At 46.9% G+C, this 17,417-nt stretch overlaps 1 protein-coding gene across 2 annotated transcripts in view; it reads right to left on the bottom strand.

The window, feature by feature from the left end:
- Positions 1 to 730: 730 nt before the first annotated feature.
- Positions 731 to 17,417, bottom strand: part of EIF3L (eukaryotic translation initiation factor 3 subunit L) — a 45,389-nt gene continuing 28,702 nt past the window's right edge. For both annotated transcript variants that reach the window (XM_075321806.1, XM_075321805.1), the window contains exons 10-15: positions 16,883 to 17,053; positions 16,661 to 16,794; positions 2,366 to 2,539; positions 1,798 to 1,987; positions 1,322 to 1,402; positions 731 to 884 (exon numbers count right to left, since the gene is read on the bottom strand). In XM_075321806.1, the coding sequence (XP_075177921.1) occupies positions 846 to 884; positions 1,322 to 1,402; positions 1,798 to 1,987; positions 2,366 to 2,539; positions 16,661 to 16,794; positions 16,883 to 17,053 (789 nt within the window). In that variant the 3' untranslated portion in view covers positions 731 to 845. The remainder of the gene's footprint in view (positions 885 to 1,321; positions 1,403 to 1,797; positions 1,988 to 2,365; positions 2,540 to 16,660; positions 16,795 to 16,882; positions 17,054 to 17,417) is intronic.

Raw genomic sequence — 17,417 nt, 5'->3', positions numbered from 1 at the left:
CGACAAAGAAATTATTTCAGACAAAGCACACTGACTATCAGCATAATTATAGCCTGTGGAAACGTCTGAATCCCATTTTCCAGGGTTTCAAATGTAAGCCCCGGCAAAGAAACTGGCTATAGCCTAAAATGTTATGTGAACCTGGCCTTACTGGATTGCTATAGCTTTCCTTAGGCCATGTGCCCACGGGATATCGTACCTGTGGACTTTTCTGCAGGTTCATGCAGCAACTCCCCGGAATCCGCAGCTATCCATTGCTGCGGTATATCTGCGGAGTTGTTGTGGTAAACCTGTGGAAACAGTGCGGATTTCTCCCCCTGTATCTCCATAGTGGAGGTGCGGGAATTCCGCATGATTAATGGACATGCAGTTACGTGCGGCTGCGGGAAATCCGCAGCATATTCCGCAGCCGCAAATACCACAGCATTGATACAGCACTCCCCAAATCCCATAGGATAACATGAGTAGTGTCTGTACTTGCGTAAACCTGCGGATTTATCTGGAAAAACTGCGGGTTTTCCGCAGCAAAATCCAGAGTTAATTTCTCTCGTGGGCATGTGGCCTTAGGGTGAAAGACACTTGCTTAAATTCTCAGTACTACTACATTAAATATCCAAATATTTGCAATAGGGTCGATGTGATGCCAAAATTAGATATATCCATCATCAGCATGCCCGCACACAAACCACAAGCTGCATGAACCGCGTATAAAGCCATTTACACTGTAAACTTGTTGTGAAAGTTTTTATTAAAACATTTGAGTCCATTTTATATTGACAGCAATGTGTTAGGAGATGTAGGTCGTCTTTCAGTCCTTATAAATATCTTGCCTACTTGAATGGCTTTCAAGGCTTCTGGCTCATCTTCTTTAAGGTTTTATTTAGCTGTAAAAACAGAAGAAGAAGTTTCTGTTACATAATCGAGACCAGAAGCAGCTTTACAGATGAAATTAGCTCATATGTATATATTTTTATTCATATTTCTCACCTAAATATCGCCATTATATTTCACAGCGTTTTACACATGAATATCACTGTCCCCATTGGGGCTCACAAGCTACATTCCTCATCACTACGTCTTTGGTACGAGCAGCATGTCTGTTCTGGCAGCAGAATTCTGGAATTATTAGAAGTCTGGTTCACTTTGCGTGTACAAGCAAAGACCAGAGCACAATATCTGCCACCGAGACACACAAGCTGTAAGATATCTGTAGATGTGAGATCACCGGCCCCACTCACCTCCAGATACATAAATGAGCGGAGCCGGCTTACCCCCTTTAGATTACTAGGACATTAGACCTTGGGTATAGAAAACCCCTCACCTCTTCAAACTTGTGAATCTGTCGTATAAAGAAGTCTCCATAGCGTCGGGCAACTTTGGTATCTGCAATGTGAATCATGTCCTAAAGGAGAATGGAATAAAGACAAGTTGTGGAAGGTCAGTGACTTGTGATGAGTAAACTGTTAACGAGCATCTTGATGCCTGGGTGCTCAGTATTCATTTACCGAGAATAATAGAAGTCAAGGAGGAACTCCTATTTTTCTGGAAAATCTTCCGGAAAACGCTCAGGTTCCTCATTAACTTTATACTCAGTAAACGAATACAGAGAACCAAACAGTTCACTCATCACTTATCAAAAACATGATACATGAACACAACTAATTGGTGGAGGAACTAGATGGACCTAGATCTTTTGTTCAATCTATGTAACCACACAAAGAAAACTAACACCTGAATATCATCCATTGCATTACCAAATGTGTGAAACGTTGGAGGACACAGGGCTCAGTACTGTACCTTATCTATGTAGAAATCCACTTCTGATGCGGACTGAAACTCTCCCTCCAGTGCAGAGATGCCACTCGTCCACACCAGGTTCTTCATCTTATGCTTAAAAACAAGAAGCTGGATGCGAAATTCCTGTTCTGGTAAATCCAAGAATCCTGCCAACTTGGCAACCGGCATTGTGGTGTATAATTTCAGGAAACTAGGAATAAAAAGAAAAAAAAAAAAAAAAAAAAGTCTAAACGTTGGCTTTAGATACATGGTGCAGACTCATTTTCTGAGCTCTCTGGACATTTTTACGCCCCAACATGCTCCAATAGACATGTCTACAGGACAACTTAGGATAAAGGATTTTGTAATTTAGTTCTTCCTGACTCTTTTGTAAATAAAATAAAATTAGATATTCTCTATATGTCTACTTATCTTATTATGCCTACGTATAGTCATGCAGTGATACAACATGGGTTCCTTGGATATTATGAGCAGCACCCCCAGGATTTATACAGCTAAATCAGCATACTGTAGAGGGCATGTGCCTCGAGTGTCATTATCTTACACCAGCACCAGAATGGAGACGTACCTGCGGATTGTAGACAGTTGTGCCTGCTGCTGGACTTCATCAAGAAAGACTTTAAGTTGCTGAAGATATGGTTCTTTGTGAGAGTTCGGGTGAACATTATCATAGTTGGGGACCACCGGTGACAGGAACTTGGGGCAGGCGTAATTAAAGAGCTCTTCGTAAATTTGTGCATCGCTAATGAGTAGAAGAACATTTACATAAGGTCAGAAATAACAAAAACAGTATATACATATATTACATATCCAAAGGTTACAAAGCAACCACACCCTCGGACACATATACTATCAGTTACTGTACTCAAAAGTTTTCATACTGTTTTTTTACCTGTAGGAAAAACTAAAGGTTTCCAAGAAGAAAGCATTTTATTAAATGAAAACTACTACACTGTATAGACAAAAGTATCAAATTCTGTTTCCTTTCATTCAGTACCATTGCAACAGGTCATAAAACAGACCCCCTGGTCACACCGTCTGCCCTTACTAACATTTGTGACTGCACGGTTCATTCTGAAGAGCTCAGTGATACCAGTGTGGTCCTGATATTAGGAGCCTCCATCACAATTCAGGTCGTAAACACTCCTTCAGTCGTAAATCTTTCACGATCAGCTGTGAGTGACATTACTGAAAAGTGGAAGGAGTTTAGGAACCACATGAGCTCAGCCAGAAAGTGGAGACCCACCTTGGTCTGATGAAGCGTGCAGGTTGACACCTGAAACGCGCGTATATCCCACTTGTTTTTCCTCCGGTTTTTATAATTCCATTGTGGTTTGCAAACATCCCATGGGTAACTATACAGGGGACCCTGATTTTTTTTTTCATTAAATTTGTATATTTCATTCAAAGTTTTTCCAATAGATTTAGTTTTTCTAAGTGTTCTATGCACGCGGGAAAACAAAATGGTGCAGTCTAATGCGATATTCACAGCAACTGAGAGCAGAGGAGGGATACAACTCTTGTTTCTGCAAGGAAAATCCGCAAAGGATATTCATGGTGATATGTCACAGACATTGGGGGATCAATGCCCTTCATATTCCACAGATAAAAACTAGGTTGCCAAATATAAAACGGGCCACTTCAGCACCAATGATGAGGAACGTCCTGGACGATCGAGAGTAGTGATTGTTTCGGAGATCGTCGATGCTGCGCACAACCTCATACTGGAGAATCAACGAATTTCAGCTAAAACAATAGCAGACATCATGGGGATTTCTTGTGAACGTGTTTGTGTCATTATCCATGAACATTTGGACATGAGGAAACTATCTGCAAAGTGGGTCCCCAAATGTTTAACAGATCAGAGAAGCATGCGAGTGAAGACTTCGTAATCCGTTTGTCAGTGTTTCTGGACTAATAAGAACTTCCTGGATCGACTGGTCCCTATGGATGAGACCTGGATTTATTTGTATGACCCTGAAAACAAGGAGCAGTCAAAAGAGTGGAGGCACTGTGGTTCTCCTCATCCAAAGACGTTCAAGGTGCAAAAATCATCCACTAAAGTGATGGTGTCTGTGTTCTGGGATAAGGAGGGCGTGCTGCTAGTGGACTACCTTCAAAAGGGTTCCACCATCAATGCAAGGTATTACATTGAACTTTTGGACCAATTCTAGGCCAAAAGTCACGGCAAGTTGTCCAAAGGAATCTTGTTCTGTAAGACAACACCTCTGCTCACACTGCACAAGCGAACACGGCAAAACTGGCAGAGCTGGGCTTCCAGCTGGTTGACTACCCAACTTATTCACCAGATCTAGCTACCTCTGACTATCATCTGTTTCTAAACCTGAAGAAACACCTCAAGGGTACCAAATTTCACATAATTTCTGATGCCATGGCTGCTACGGATGCCTGGTTTGAGGCACAACTGAAATCCTTTTTGCTAGGCTTACAGAACTTGGAATACCAATGTAAGAAGTGTGTTGACATCGGTGGAGAGTATGTGGAATAAAACATTTCATCATCCTATCTCGTTTCTTTCTGGGTAAAGTCATCAGTGACTTTGTTGGCTGGTGTGAGACCAATGCTATCCAAGTAAATACCAACAAGACGAAGGAGATGGTTATTGACCTTGGGAGGAAGTCACCCCCTATAGTACCGGTGAACGTCCAGGGAAAAGATGTTGAGACAGTGGACTCTTACAAGTACCTGGGTGTCCACCTCAATAAAAAGATGGACTGGACTGCGAATACAGATGCCCTGTATAAGAAGGGCCAGAGTCGACTCCACCTATTGAGAAGGCTAAGGTCCTTCGGTGTCTGTAGGACTTCGTCTAGAACATTCTATGACACGGTGGTAGCATCTGCCTTTTTTATGGAGTGGTCTGTTGGGGGGGGGGGTTGGATGTACTGAAAGGGACAGAAACAGGATTGACAAACTGGTACGGAGGTCAAGCTCAGTGCTGGTTTGTCTTCTGGAGTCTGTGGCTGTGGTGGGTGAGAGGAGGATGTTATCAAAGCTGAAAGTTATCATGAAAAACCCCCTCCACCCTCTGCATGAAACTGTAGAGGGCCTGAATAGCTCCTTCAGTCAGAGACTTCTACATCCGCGCTGTAGGACAGAGCGCTTTCGTAGGTCCTTCATTCCAACTGCAGTTAGATTGTATAATAAATTGTGAAGTTATCTTTTAAATGGATAATTCAACTATACATAGCCATTGTTAATATGTATTCTTATATATTTATTACTTATCTTTTTTAATTCTATTTTTACCCTTTCCTGTATTGAGCTGCAGTAATGTGCAAATTTCCTCACTGTGGGACCAATAAAGTTTTATCTTGTCTTACCTTAAGACTTATCAGCAGCCCCTCCTATATATGGACTGAAAAAGATCTAATATTAAATGCAGTTATGTGTTTTCAGTTGGCACCGTTCACACCTGTTGGATGTGCAGGTCAGTCTTTTTGATATATAAGTGGAGAGTGGCGCCACGTCTCACAGTGGTGGATACCACACAGCGCTGTTCTCAACACTACCATACTCACCTTAGGACCCTGCCAACGCACACTGATGAAGGTCTTACATGACCGAAACGTCTGTGCTCAAGATGGTTCTACAATTTGTCTACAATAAAGTCACTATATACCACCTATATGAATGCCAAGTTTCTACATTTTCTCGAGCTGATCAGGATGACCAGAATGCCTTCTGCCTTGATTTACTTCAGCAACCTAGTAGGGGAAAGGGGAGGGAAAAGATAAGTGTAGCAGAACTGGGAGCAGAGGATCGCTAGCGAGTTGACATTGACCGCGAATGGGACACGTGACCTGAGGAACCTTGTAGTTACGAATGGATGCCCTCAGATCGACGTCCGGGGAGTTCCTGCAAAAAAAGATCTGATCAAACAGCCAGGCTTGGAGACCATTCCTCCTTGGTTAGACCCTCGCGACTTAAAGCACACGGCCCAGTTGCCAACTCCAGGAATGTGAACTGCTGATATGGCTGGAGCTCTGGGTTCTGCCCAGGAGAGAATTCAAGAAGCTTCTGTCATGGCTGACAGACTTTGCGTACTTCCCTGATGAATGATGTACGCCTCGGCTGTGGCGTTCTGATTGAATGCGAACGGGAAGGCCCAAGAGAAGGTCCTGCCAATGAACAAGGGACAGAAGAATTGCTCTGATCTCAAGAACGTTGATGGATACAGACGACTCATTTATTCCACTGAACCTGGACTGTGAGACTGCTCTCCAGCCAAGGAGACTGGCATCCATTGTTACAGCCTGCCAATTAACTGGAAGAAAAGACCGTCCCTGACATGTGAGCAGGGACGTCAGCCACCAAGACAAGGATTGTTTGACTTGAAATTGAGATTTCTTGGTCCAAGGAAGGGACAGTCCTGTCCCACCGACCTAGAAGAAAGAGCTGCAGCAGTCTGGTATGACACGGTGCGAAGGGAATTGCCTTCAAAGCAGCCACCATCCTGATTTGAACGGCCATGCAAAATTCTGTTTCCGAGTTCCAGTAGGTACCAGTTGTCCTGCCCGTGTCAGCTGTCCTGTTTGTTCCTATCAGTTACCCAGAATCCAAACCTGCATTTCTGAACCCCTGGGATCAGCTGCCGCAGAAACTGGGACTGCCCCGGAGTGGTACCTGGTGGCTACCTTCTAGCACAAGCCTAACCTCACCATCACAGACTCTAGTGAAGACTAGGTAGTTACTTAGTCTCGCCCCTCCAGGGTAAGCCTGGACCTGTGGGCAGTGGGTCCACACCCAGCAGTGTGACAATAGTAGGTAGGGTCTGAAAGTATATCCGTGTCCACCTCCTACTGACACGAAGCTAAAACTGATCATCTTTGTACCAGCTGGTCGGTGTAACCTGCTGAGGATTGGTTAACTTTAATTGCATAGTGTCAGCCTCCTAGTGGCAGCAAGTATACACCCATGGTATCCTGTGTCCCCCAAAGAAACGATAGACAACACATGACTACCCGCACAGATTCTGGTCCTCACATAGAACACCTTTCGGATATTAAGATTGTGAAATATATTCTAACATTAGGCTATGTGGCCATGGGACAACGTACCTGCGGATTTTGCCGCAGAAAACCCACGGATTTATCTGGATTTTCCACATAAATCCGCAGGTTTACGCAAGTACAGACACTCCCCATGTTATCCTATGGCATTTGGGGAGTGCTGTATGTGCGGCTGCGGAATAAGTTGCACGTAACTGCATGGCAATTATTCATGCGGAAATATCTGCGGATGTCCCGCCTTTCCACTAAAGAGATAGAGGCCGGGACTTCCGCAGATATTTCCACACTTGTTCCGCAGGTTTACCGCAACAAAAATGCTCGAATCCTGCAGCAATGGATAGCTGCGGATTCCAGGGAGCAACTGTGGTAAACCTGCGGACAAACCTGCAGCAAAGTCCGCGGGTACATTGTCCCGTGGGCACATAGCCTTAAAGTCCGAGTTCAAACACTCTTTTGGATGAATAGTCAAAAACTCACAGACATCTCCAAAATACTGTAGAAAGTCTTCTCAGAAGAATAGAAATAGCTGCAAAGTGAGGAGGACCTACTGCATATTAAAGGGAACCTGTCACCAGATTTGGGGCCTATAAGCTGCGGCCACCATCAGTGGGCTCTTATATACAGCATATATCCCCATAATCACTTCAAAAGACCATATTATAGTGCAAAATATTCCATCTTTATTAACATGATTAAAAAACATGTACACAAAAGACACAAGGACATGGTAAAAAAATATATGAACAAAGGTGTAAAATGAAGGGTCTATCAAGAAGGCATGATTTTAACAAATTCCATTCATAGTACCATTTAATATCTTGAAACCATCACATATCATCCCCTATATTCTGGGATGAACTTGTTCAAACATATGAAGGGTATATGTACAAATCTCCTTGCATATAATTTGTGTATAGTAATAATTTAACTTTTTACTGAGAAACGCAAGAGAGATAACCTTCATATGGTGGATAGGAAAACTGCATGTAAATACAAATCAAAGTGCTCTGATTTATAGGCAAAATGTATATGTCCCATTACATATAATGCCAAAAATAGGCCTGGTGTTTATATACTTTGCAAAGGAACTTTATACGGTGGACACAACAATAAAGCATATTGCAGAGGTGTCAGGTCTCACAAAGAAAGAGATCCGATCATTCTTCACAAGCCAGTATTTCAAAGCCCGTGTGAGATAAACATGCAGAAAAGAAGGGAATTTTGTTTACTTACCGTAAATTCCTTTTCTTCTAGCTCCAATTGGGAGACCCAGACAGTGGGTGTATAGCTACTGCCCTCTGGAGGCCGCACAAAGAACTACACTTAAAAGTGTAAGGCCCCTCCCCTTCTGGCTATACACCCTCCCGTAGGAGTACAGATTCCTCAGTTTTAGTACCAAAGCAAGAAGGAGGAAAGCCAATAACAGTTTCAAAAACAAATTCAATCCGATAACATGATCGGAGAACTTAAGAAACAACATGAACAACATGTGCACCCGAAAAACGAAACCCTAAGAACAAATAGGGCGGGTGCTGGGTCTCCCAATTGGAGCTAGAAGAAAAGGAATTTACGGTAAGTAAACAAAATTCCCTTCTTCTTTTTCGCTCCTAATTGGGAGACCCAGACAGTGGGACGTCCAAAAGCAGTCCCTGGGTGGGTAAAAAGATACCACATGAACGGGCTGTCAGACAGCCTCTTCCTACAGGTGGGCCACCGCCGCCTGAAGGACCTGTCTACCTAGGCTGGCATCTGCCGAAGCGTAGGTATGCACTTGATAGTGTTTGGTAAACGTGTGCAGACTCGACCAGGTAGCCGCCTGGCACACTTGCTGAGCCGTAGCCTGATGCCGCAATGCCCAGGACGCACCCACGGCTCTGGTAGAATGGGCCTTCAGTCCAGATGGAATCGGAAGCCCAGCAGAACGGTATGTGTGAAGAATTGGTTCCTTGATCCACCGCGCCAGGGTGGATTTGGAAGCTTGCGATCCCTTATGCTGACCAGCGACTAGGACAAAGAGCGCATCAGAACGGCGTAGAGACGCCGTGCGAGAAATGTAAATCCTGAGTGCTCTCACCAGGTCCAACAGATGTAAACCCTTTTCAAATTGGTGAACTGGATGCGGACACAAAGATGGTAAAGTGATATCCTGATTGAGATGAAAGGAAGAAACCACCTTGGGAGAAAACTCTGGAATTGGACGCAGTACTACCTTGTCTTGGTGAAACACCAGGAAGGGAGATTTGCAAGATAACGCCGCTAGCTCGGACACTCTTTGAAGAGACGTGACCGCCACAAGAAAAACTACCTTTTGTGAAAGCCGAGAAAGGGGAACCTCTTTCAAAGGCTCGAAAGGCGGCTTCTGGAGAGCAATGAGAACCTTGTTCAGATCCCAGGGTTCCAATGGCCGTCTGTAAGGAGGAACAATATGACAAACTCCTTGGAGAAACGTGCGTACTTTAGAAAGCTGTGCCAAGCGCTTCTGAAAGAATACGGATAGCGCGGAGACTTGACCCTTAAGAGAGCTAAGCGACAAACCTTTTTCCAACCCAGACTGCAGGAAGGAAAGAAAAGTTGGCAATGCAAATGGCCAGGGAGAAACCCCTTGAGCCACGCACCACGCTAAGAATATCTTCCACGTTCTGTGATAGATCTTAGCTGAGGATGGTTTTCTAGCCTGTCTCATTGTGGCAACAACTTCATGAGATAAACCTGAGGCCGCTAGGATCCAGGACTCAATGGCCACACAGTCAGGTTCAGGGCCGCAGAATTCAGATGGAAAAACGGCCCTTGAGACAGCAAATCTGGACGGTCTGGTAGTGTCCACGGTTGGCCTACCGTGAGATGCCACAGATCCGGGTACCACGACCTTCTTGGCCAATCTGGAGCGACGAGTATGGCTCGATGGCAGTCGGACCTGATTTTCCGGAGAACTCTGGGTAACAATGCTAGAGGTGGGAACACATAGGGGAGTCGGAATTGCGACCAATCCTGAACCAAGGCGTCTGCCGCCAGTGCTCGGTGATCGTGAGACCGTGCCATGAAAACTGGGACCTTGTTGTTGTGTCGTGACGCCATCAGATCGACGTCCGGCGTCCCCCAGCGGCAACAGATCTGCTGAAACACGTCCGGGTGAAGGGACCATTCTCCTGCGTCCATGCCCTGGCGACTGAGAAAGTCTGCTTCCCAGTTTTCCACGCCTGGGATGTGAACTGCGGATATGGTGGACGCTCTGCTTTCCACCCACGTCAAAATCCGATGGACTTCTTGAAAAGCTTGGCGACTGCGTGTTCCCCCTTGGTGGTTGATGTACGCCACCGCCGTGGAATTGTCCGACTGAATCCGAATCTGCTTGCCTTCCAGCCATTGTTGGAAGGCTCGCAGGGCAAGATAGATTGCTCTGATTTCCAGAACATTGATCTGCAGGGTGGACTCTTCCAGAGTCCACATCCCCTGAGCCCTGTGGTGGAGATACACCGCTCCCCACCCTGATAGGCTCGCATCCGTCGTGACCACTGCCCAGGACGGGGGAAGGAATGACTTTCCCTGTGACAATGAGGTGGGGAGAAGCCACCAACGCAGAGAGTCCTTGGCAGTCTGAGAGAGGGAGACAGTCCTGTCGAGGGACGTCGATTTCCCGTCCCATTGGCGTAGAATGTCCCATTGTAGAGGGCGCAGATGAAACTGCGCGAACGGGACTGCCTCCATTGCTGCTACCATCTTTCCTAGGAAATGCATGAGGCGCCTCAGTGAGTGCGACTGGCTCTGAAGGAGAGATTGCACTCCAGTCCGTAGCGAGCACTGCTTGTCCAGTGGAAGCTTCACTATCGCTGAGAGAGTATGAAACTCCATGCCAAGATAAGTCAGAGATTGGGTCGGGGTTAGATGAGACTTTGGAAAGTTGATAATCCACCCGAAACTCTGGAGAGTGTCTAGTGCCACCTTCAGACTGTGTTGGCATGCCTCTTGAGAGGGTGCCTTTATAAGCAGGTCGTCTAGATACGGGATGACCGAGTGACCCTGCGAGTGCAGAACAGCTACTACTGCTGCCATGACCTTGGTGAAGACCCGGGGGGCTGTTGCCAGACCGAAAGGTAACGCTACGAACTGCAGGTGTTCGTCGTGTATGACGAAGCGTAGGAAACGCTGATGCTCTGGTGCGATCGGCACGTGGAGATACGCATCTTTGATATCTATTGATGCTAGAAAATCTCCTTGAGACATTGAGGCTATGACGGAGCGTAGGGATTCCATCCGGAACCTCCTGACTTTTACGTGTCTGTTGAGCAACTTTAGATCCAGGACGGGCCGATACGATCCGTCCTTTTTTGGGACCACAAACAGATTGGAGTAAAAACCGTGACCTTGTTCCTGAAGAGGGACGGAGGTCACCACTCCTTCCGCTTTTAGAGCGGCCACCGCCTGCAACAGAGCATCGGCTCGGTCTGGTGGGGGAGAAGTTCTGAAGAAACGAGTTGGCGGACGAGAACTGAACTCTATCCTGTACCCGTGAGACAGAATATCCCTCACCCAACGGTCTTTGACGTGTGACAGCCAGATGTCGCCAAAGTGGGAAAGCCTCCCACCGACCGCGGGTGTGGGAATCGGAGACCTCAAGTCAGGAGGACGCCGTCTTGGCAACGGTTCCTCCGGCTGCCCTTTTTGGGCGTGACTGAGACCTCCAAGAATCTGAGCGTCTCTGGTCCTTTTGAGTCTTTTTTGACGAGGTGAATTGGGACCTGCCCGGTCCTCGAAAGGACCGATAACCAGACTGACCCTTCCTCTGTTGGGGTCTGTTTTGTCTGTGTTGCGGTAAGGATGAGTCCTTACCCTTGGAGTGTTTGATGATTTCATCCAAACGCTCTCCAAACAATCGGTCACGAGAAAAAGTCAAATTGGTTAAGCACTTCTTGGAATGAGAATCTGCTTTCCAATGTCTCAACCACAGGGCCCTACGCAAAACAACGGAGTTGGCTGACGCCACTGCCGTGCGGCTTGTAGCGTCAAGAACAGCATTAATCGCGTACGACGCGAATGCCGCCATTTGCGAGGTCAATGGTGCTACCTGCGGGGCAAATGCACGTGTGACGGAGTCAACTCGCGCAAGCCCGGCTGAGATAGCTTGGAGTGCCCATACGGCTGCAAAAGAAGGCGCCAATGACGCTCCAATCGCTTCATAGATGGATTTCAGCCAGAGCTCCATCTGCCTGTCAGTGGCATCTTTAAGTGCCGCTCCATCTTCAACTGCAACCAAGGATCTAGCTGCAAGCCTGGAAATTGGAGGATCCACTTTTGGACACTGGGTCCAACCCTTGACCACCTCAGGGGGAAAAGGATAGCGTGTATCTTTAAGCCGTTTAGGAAAACGCCTTTCAGGATAAGCGTGGGGTTTCTGGATTGCGTCTCTAAAGTCAGCGTGGTCCAGAAAAGTGCTTAAAGTACGCTTAGGGTATCTGAAATGGATTCTCTCGTGCTGCGAAGCTGACTCCTCCACAAGAGGAGCTGGTGGGGAAATATTTAACATCTTATTGATGTTAAATATAAGATCATTAACTATGGCGTCACCATCTGGTGTATCTAGATTGAGAGCGGTCCCAGGATCAGAATCCTGATCAGTTACGTCCGCCTCATCACCCATAGATTCATCTCGCTGGGATCCTGACCATTGAGATGAATGTGAAGGCCCGTCATAGCGAGCCCGCTTAGGCTGCCCGGGGCCATCATCCGAGTCAGAGTCTTCACCCTGAGGTGTATATGCCCGTCCCGGAGCTTGGAGCTGAGGGGGACCAGGGGGCAATGATTGCACAGTGTCCGTGGCCTGAAGTACAGGCCTAGCTCGCAATGTGTCAAGAATTTGTGACATAGTGAGAGACATTCTGTCAGCAAAAGCTGCAAACTCAGTTCCTGTCACCTGGACAGCATTCACAGGTGGTACACCCTGGGTCACGTCCAGCAGAGGTCCCGACTGTGCAAGCGCCGCAGGGGCCGAGCACTGCACACAATGGGGGTCCGTGGAGCCTGCCGGTAGAAAAGTCCCACATGCGGTGCAGGAAGCATATAATGTCTGTGCTTTGGCACCCTTGCGTTTTGCGGACGCCATGCTGCTGGCTCTCTGCAATGTGAGAGAGTCTATAGCCAAAGGGCGACCAGCGCTATGCAATACAAAGTATTTGTAGCAACAAAATACTAAGAATAGTACTGGCACAAGAGGGGGTGAGCCCTGAGGGCTGCTTACCGCCCGCTGAATAGCGGGTAAGAGGCTGCAGAATTCCTTGTCTGGGTCTCCCCGGCTCCCCTCTGCAGCTCAGCGTGTCAGCAGGAATGGCTGCCGGCGTCTGTGGAGAGGGGCGGTCCGTGGGAGTTCCCAAACAAAAGTGCGGGAAACAGTGTCCCCTCTGTGCCGATTGGGAGGGCTGGAGTATGTAAAAACGACTCCAGCCCTCAGCGCTGATGCACTGGCCAGCGTCCCGCCCCTCTCCTGACTGGCAGGTCTGGGGGCGGGAACGAACGGAAGCAGGCCGCAAAAGCCGGGGACTCGAGTTATCAGCGCGGCCGCCGTAAAAGCGCGGGCCGCGCTGAAGTCCCCGGCGCACCACAAGTGCCAGCCGCGCCGCAGTCCCAGCGGCCGGCATGACCGATTCCTAAACGTGGCCAGCGTCCCGCCCCTCTCCTGACTGGCAGGTCCGGGGGCGGGAACGAACGGAAGCAGGCCGCAAAAGCCGGGGACTCGAGTTATCAGCGCGGCCGCCGTAAAAGCGCGGGCCGCGCTGAAGTCCCCGGCGCACCACAAGTGCCAGCCGCGCCGCAGTCCCAGCGGCCGGCGCGACCGATTCCTGGAAGTGTGCCTGCTTCAGCTAAGCTGAATGAGGCCATGGCACAAGCGCCGTAGCGCAGATGTCCCCCGGCGCACTACAACACCCAGCATGCTGCGGTGTGAGCGCCAAATGCACGGGGACACAGAGTACCTTGAGGAAGCAGGGCCATGTCCCTGATGTACTCCGCTCCATCCAGCATCTTCTCCAGGGGCTGTAGATGGAGCCCGGTCTCAGTGCCTGGAGACCAGTAAATCCCACTTCACCCAGAGCCCTGTAAAAAGGGATGGGGAAGGAATCAGCATGTGGGCTCCTGCCGCCGTACCCGCAATGGGTACCTCAACCTTACAAACACCTCCGACATACAGTGGGGTGAGAAGGGAGCATGCTGGGAGCCCTGTTTATGGGCCCTCTTTTCTTCCATCCGACATAGTCAGCAGCTGCTGCTGACTAAAAACAATGGAGCTATGCGTGCGTGTCTGACCTCCTTGCGCACAAAGCTAAAACTGAGGAATCTGTACTCCTACGGGAGGGTGTATAGCCAGAAGGGGAGGGGCCTTACACTTTTAAGTGTAGTTCTTTGTGCGGCCTCCAGAGGGCAGTAGCTATACACCCACTGTCTGGGTCTCCCAATTAGGAGCGAAAAAGAAATGGTATAGTTACCTAGTATAGATAGAACCTCCCTCACACCACTCCAACGATCGTTTCACGTATCTTCGTCAGGGAGTGATGTGAGGGAATGCTGGGCAACCTTATATAGTCCCCAATCAGCTGAATGCTATTAATGATGAACACTTTGTTTACCGGACGCTGCTGGTACGGACGCGAAAACTCCCCCCCGCCACCACGAGGCATGGGTGCGTCACCAGACGCGACTGGTGTCGCATGTGATGACGCGTCCACGCCACGAGGCCGCAGGATCGGGAATGCGCATGCGCACCGCAGCGTCAGTGCTCATAGTGCTGTGCAGGTATATAGAATATATATACCTTACTATCCATATGGAGAAGACTGACTTTTGGTATACAACAAAATGGAGCTGCCTTCCCCTGTGCACAGCACTATGAGCACTGACGCTGCGGTGCGCATGCGCATTCCCGATCCTGCGGCCTCGTGGCGTGGACGCGTCATCACATGCGACACCAGTCGCGTCTGGTGACGCACCCATGCCTCGTGGTGGCGGGGGGGGAGTTTTCGCGTCCGTACCAGCAGCGTCCGGTAAACAAAGTGTTCATCATTAATAGCATTCAGCTGATTGGGGACTATATAAGGTTGCCCAGCATTCCCTCACATCACTCCCTGACGAAGATACGTGAAACGATCGTTGGAGTGGTGTGAGGGAGGCTCTATCTACTAGGTAACTATACCATTTTTCTGCATGTTTATCTCACACGGGCTTTGAAATACTGGCTTGTGAAGAATGATCGGATCTCTTTCTTTGTGAGACCTGACACCTCTGCAATATGCTTTATTGTTGTGTCCACCGTATAAAGTTCCTTTGCAAAGTATATAAACACCAGGCCTATTTTTGGCATTATATGTAATGGGACATATACATTTTGCCTATAAATCAGAGCACTTTGATTTGTATTTACATGCAGTTTTCCTATCCACCATATGAAGGTTCTCTCTCTTGCGTTTCTCAGTAAAAAGTTAAATTATTACTATACACAAATTATATGCAAGGAGATTTGTACATATACCCTTCATATGTTTGAACAAGTTCATCCCAGAATATAGGGGATGATATTTGATGGTTTCAAGATATTAAATGGTACTATGAATGGAATTTGTTAAAATCATGCCTTCTTGATAGACCCTTCATTTTACACCTTTGTTCATATATTTTTTTATCATGTCCTTGTGTCTTTTGTGTACATGTTTTTTAATCATGTTAATAAAGATGGAATATTTTGCACTATAATATGGTCTTTTTAAGTGATTATGGGGATATATACTTAGTAACGCTCTAAAGACCACCATAAAAAAGTTTTTTGAGTATTGATAACTTCCTTGTGAGTAAACTCTTATATACAGCATTCTAACATGCTGTATATAAGAGCCCAGGCCGCTGTGTAGAACATAAAAAACACTTTATAATACTCACCTAAACAGTCGCTGCGGTGGAGTTGGGCCATATGAGCGAATCCTTTCTCCGGTGCTGGCGCCTCCTCTTTCGGCCATTTTCATTCTCCTTCTGAAGCCTGGGTGCATGACGCGTCCTACGTCATACACGCTCGCCAGTCCCGCGCAGGCGCACTACAATACTTTGATCTGCCCTGCTCAGGGAAGATCAAAGTGCGCCTGCTCAGGACCTCAATGCCAGCAAGTGTGGATGACGACGGATGCGTTATGCACCCCGGCTTCAGAAGAAGGACGACAAAAATGGCCGAAACAGGAGGCGCCGTTACCGGAAAACGGAGACACCCATCTGACCCAACTCCACTGCAGCAGCAGTTAGGTGGGTATTATAAAGTGATTTTTACGTTCTACACAGCGGCCTGGGCTCGGATATACAGCATGTTAAAATGGTGTATATAAGAGCCCACTGGTGGTGGCTGCAGCTTATAGGCCCCAAATCTGCTGACAGGTTCCCTTTAATACTACCTTCAATTACACTAATGCAAAACTGAAAAACCTAGGTCAAGCATAGCAACCAAGTTGGATTTTTCCCTGCACAGCTCCATGCTTATCCCACAACTATAAGGAGAAAAACACAAAATTGCCCATGATCTGGACATTCTAGTTTTAGGCAGGAGGCCTAGTGATATGCCATATCTATGGTTAGAAAATAGAGGTCCTGCTATAATTCTGCAGAAAGAAGGTTCATTACAGATACTGAACATTCTACAACCAAAAATAAATGATCAAATATTTCAAAATTGCACTGCAAAAATACATTTATTGCTATTTGGAATTAGAAACAACAGCAAAGAGACATCAATGTTTCAAGCTATAGGCGTAAACCATTTACAAAAAAAAAGAAAAAAAAAAAAGGCCCATAATTTGCAACTTTCTTACCCTTTCTGCATACGTAACATTTTGTCACCATATTTCTCCCTCAGCTGAGTGTGGATGCTCTCGTCAATGCGCATGGGGTACATGGTGAGGGCGATGGCCAGCAGCGCATGCATCTGCTCATTTTGCTTGTTAATCTGAACAGAAGGTAGATATACAATGTGTCGTTCCAGTAATCATTTATTATGCAAGTATAAAAGAAGGCAGACCATAGAAGGCACTCACCATCTCATACTTGTATGTGGTTCTCTGAAACATACTCTTGGTTCTCTGGATATATAGCAGAATGTTAGCAAACACACGAATGGCATCCTGATATCTTCTCATCATAAGGTAGGCAAAACCCACATAATAGTATGTGGTCACCTGACACTCAGGCACTCGGGAGTACATACTCTGCAAGAAAAGGATCAGAAGTACATGATAATTGCACATTTGCTGTAATCTGCAGGGGAATTAAACAAGAGTAAACAAAAAATACATGGCTGACAGTGCAAACAATAGAAATCTGTGTTGGAACAAGCCCGGCAGTGGTTCTCTGGTTCAGATATCACACTTTTATGACATCCTTATGCTCCAAACGTTTTAGACAGTTGTAGTTTGTGAGCACTTCAGCAACAGACTAGAGATCTCAGCTGAGAACCATGCACATTGTATATTGAAAATTGCTGTAGATTCCATTTGTTTTAATGCCATTTTCATCAGTACAAGAGACTTGCAGTACCTATGTACAATGGATGTATGGCTCACACTTGGCTGA

This window comes from Anomaloglossus baeobatrachus, chromosome 8 (assembly GCF_048569485.1).
Source record: "Anomaloglossus baeobatrachus isolate aAnoBae1 chromosome 8, aAnoBae1.hap1, whole genome shotgun sequence".
In the NCBI taxonomy this organism is placed as follows: Eukaryota; Metazoa; Chordata; class Amphibia; order Anura; family Aromobatidae; genus Anomaloglossus; species Anomaloglossus baeobatrachus.
This window is presented reverse-complemented; position numbering and strand designations above follow the sequence as displayed.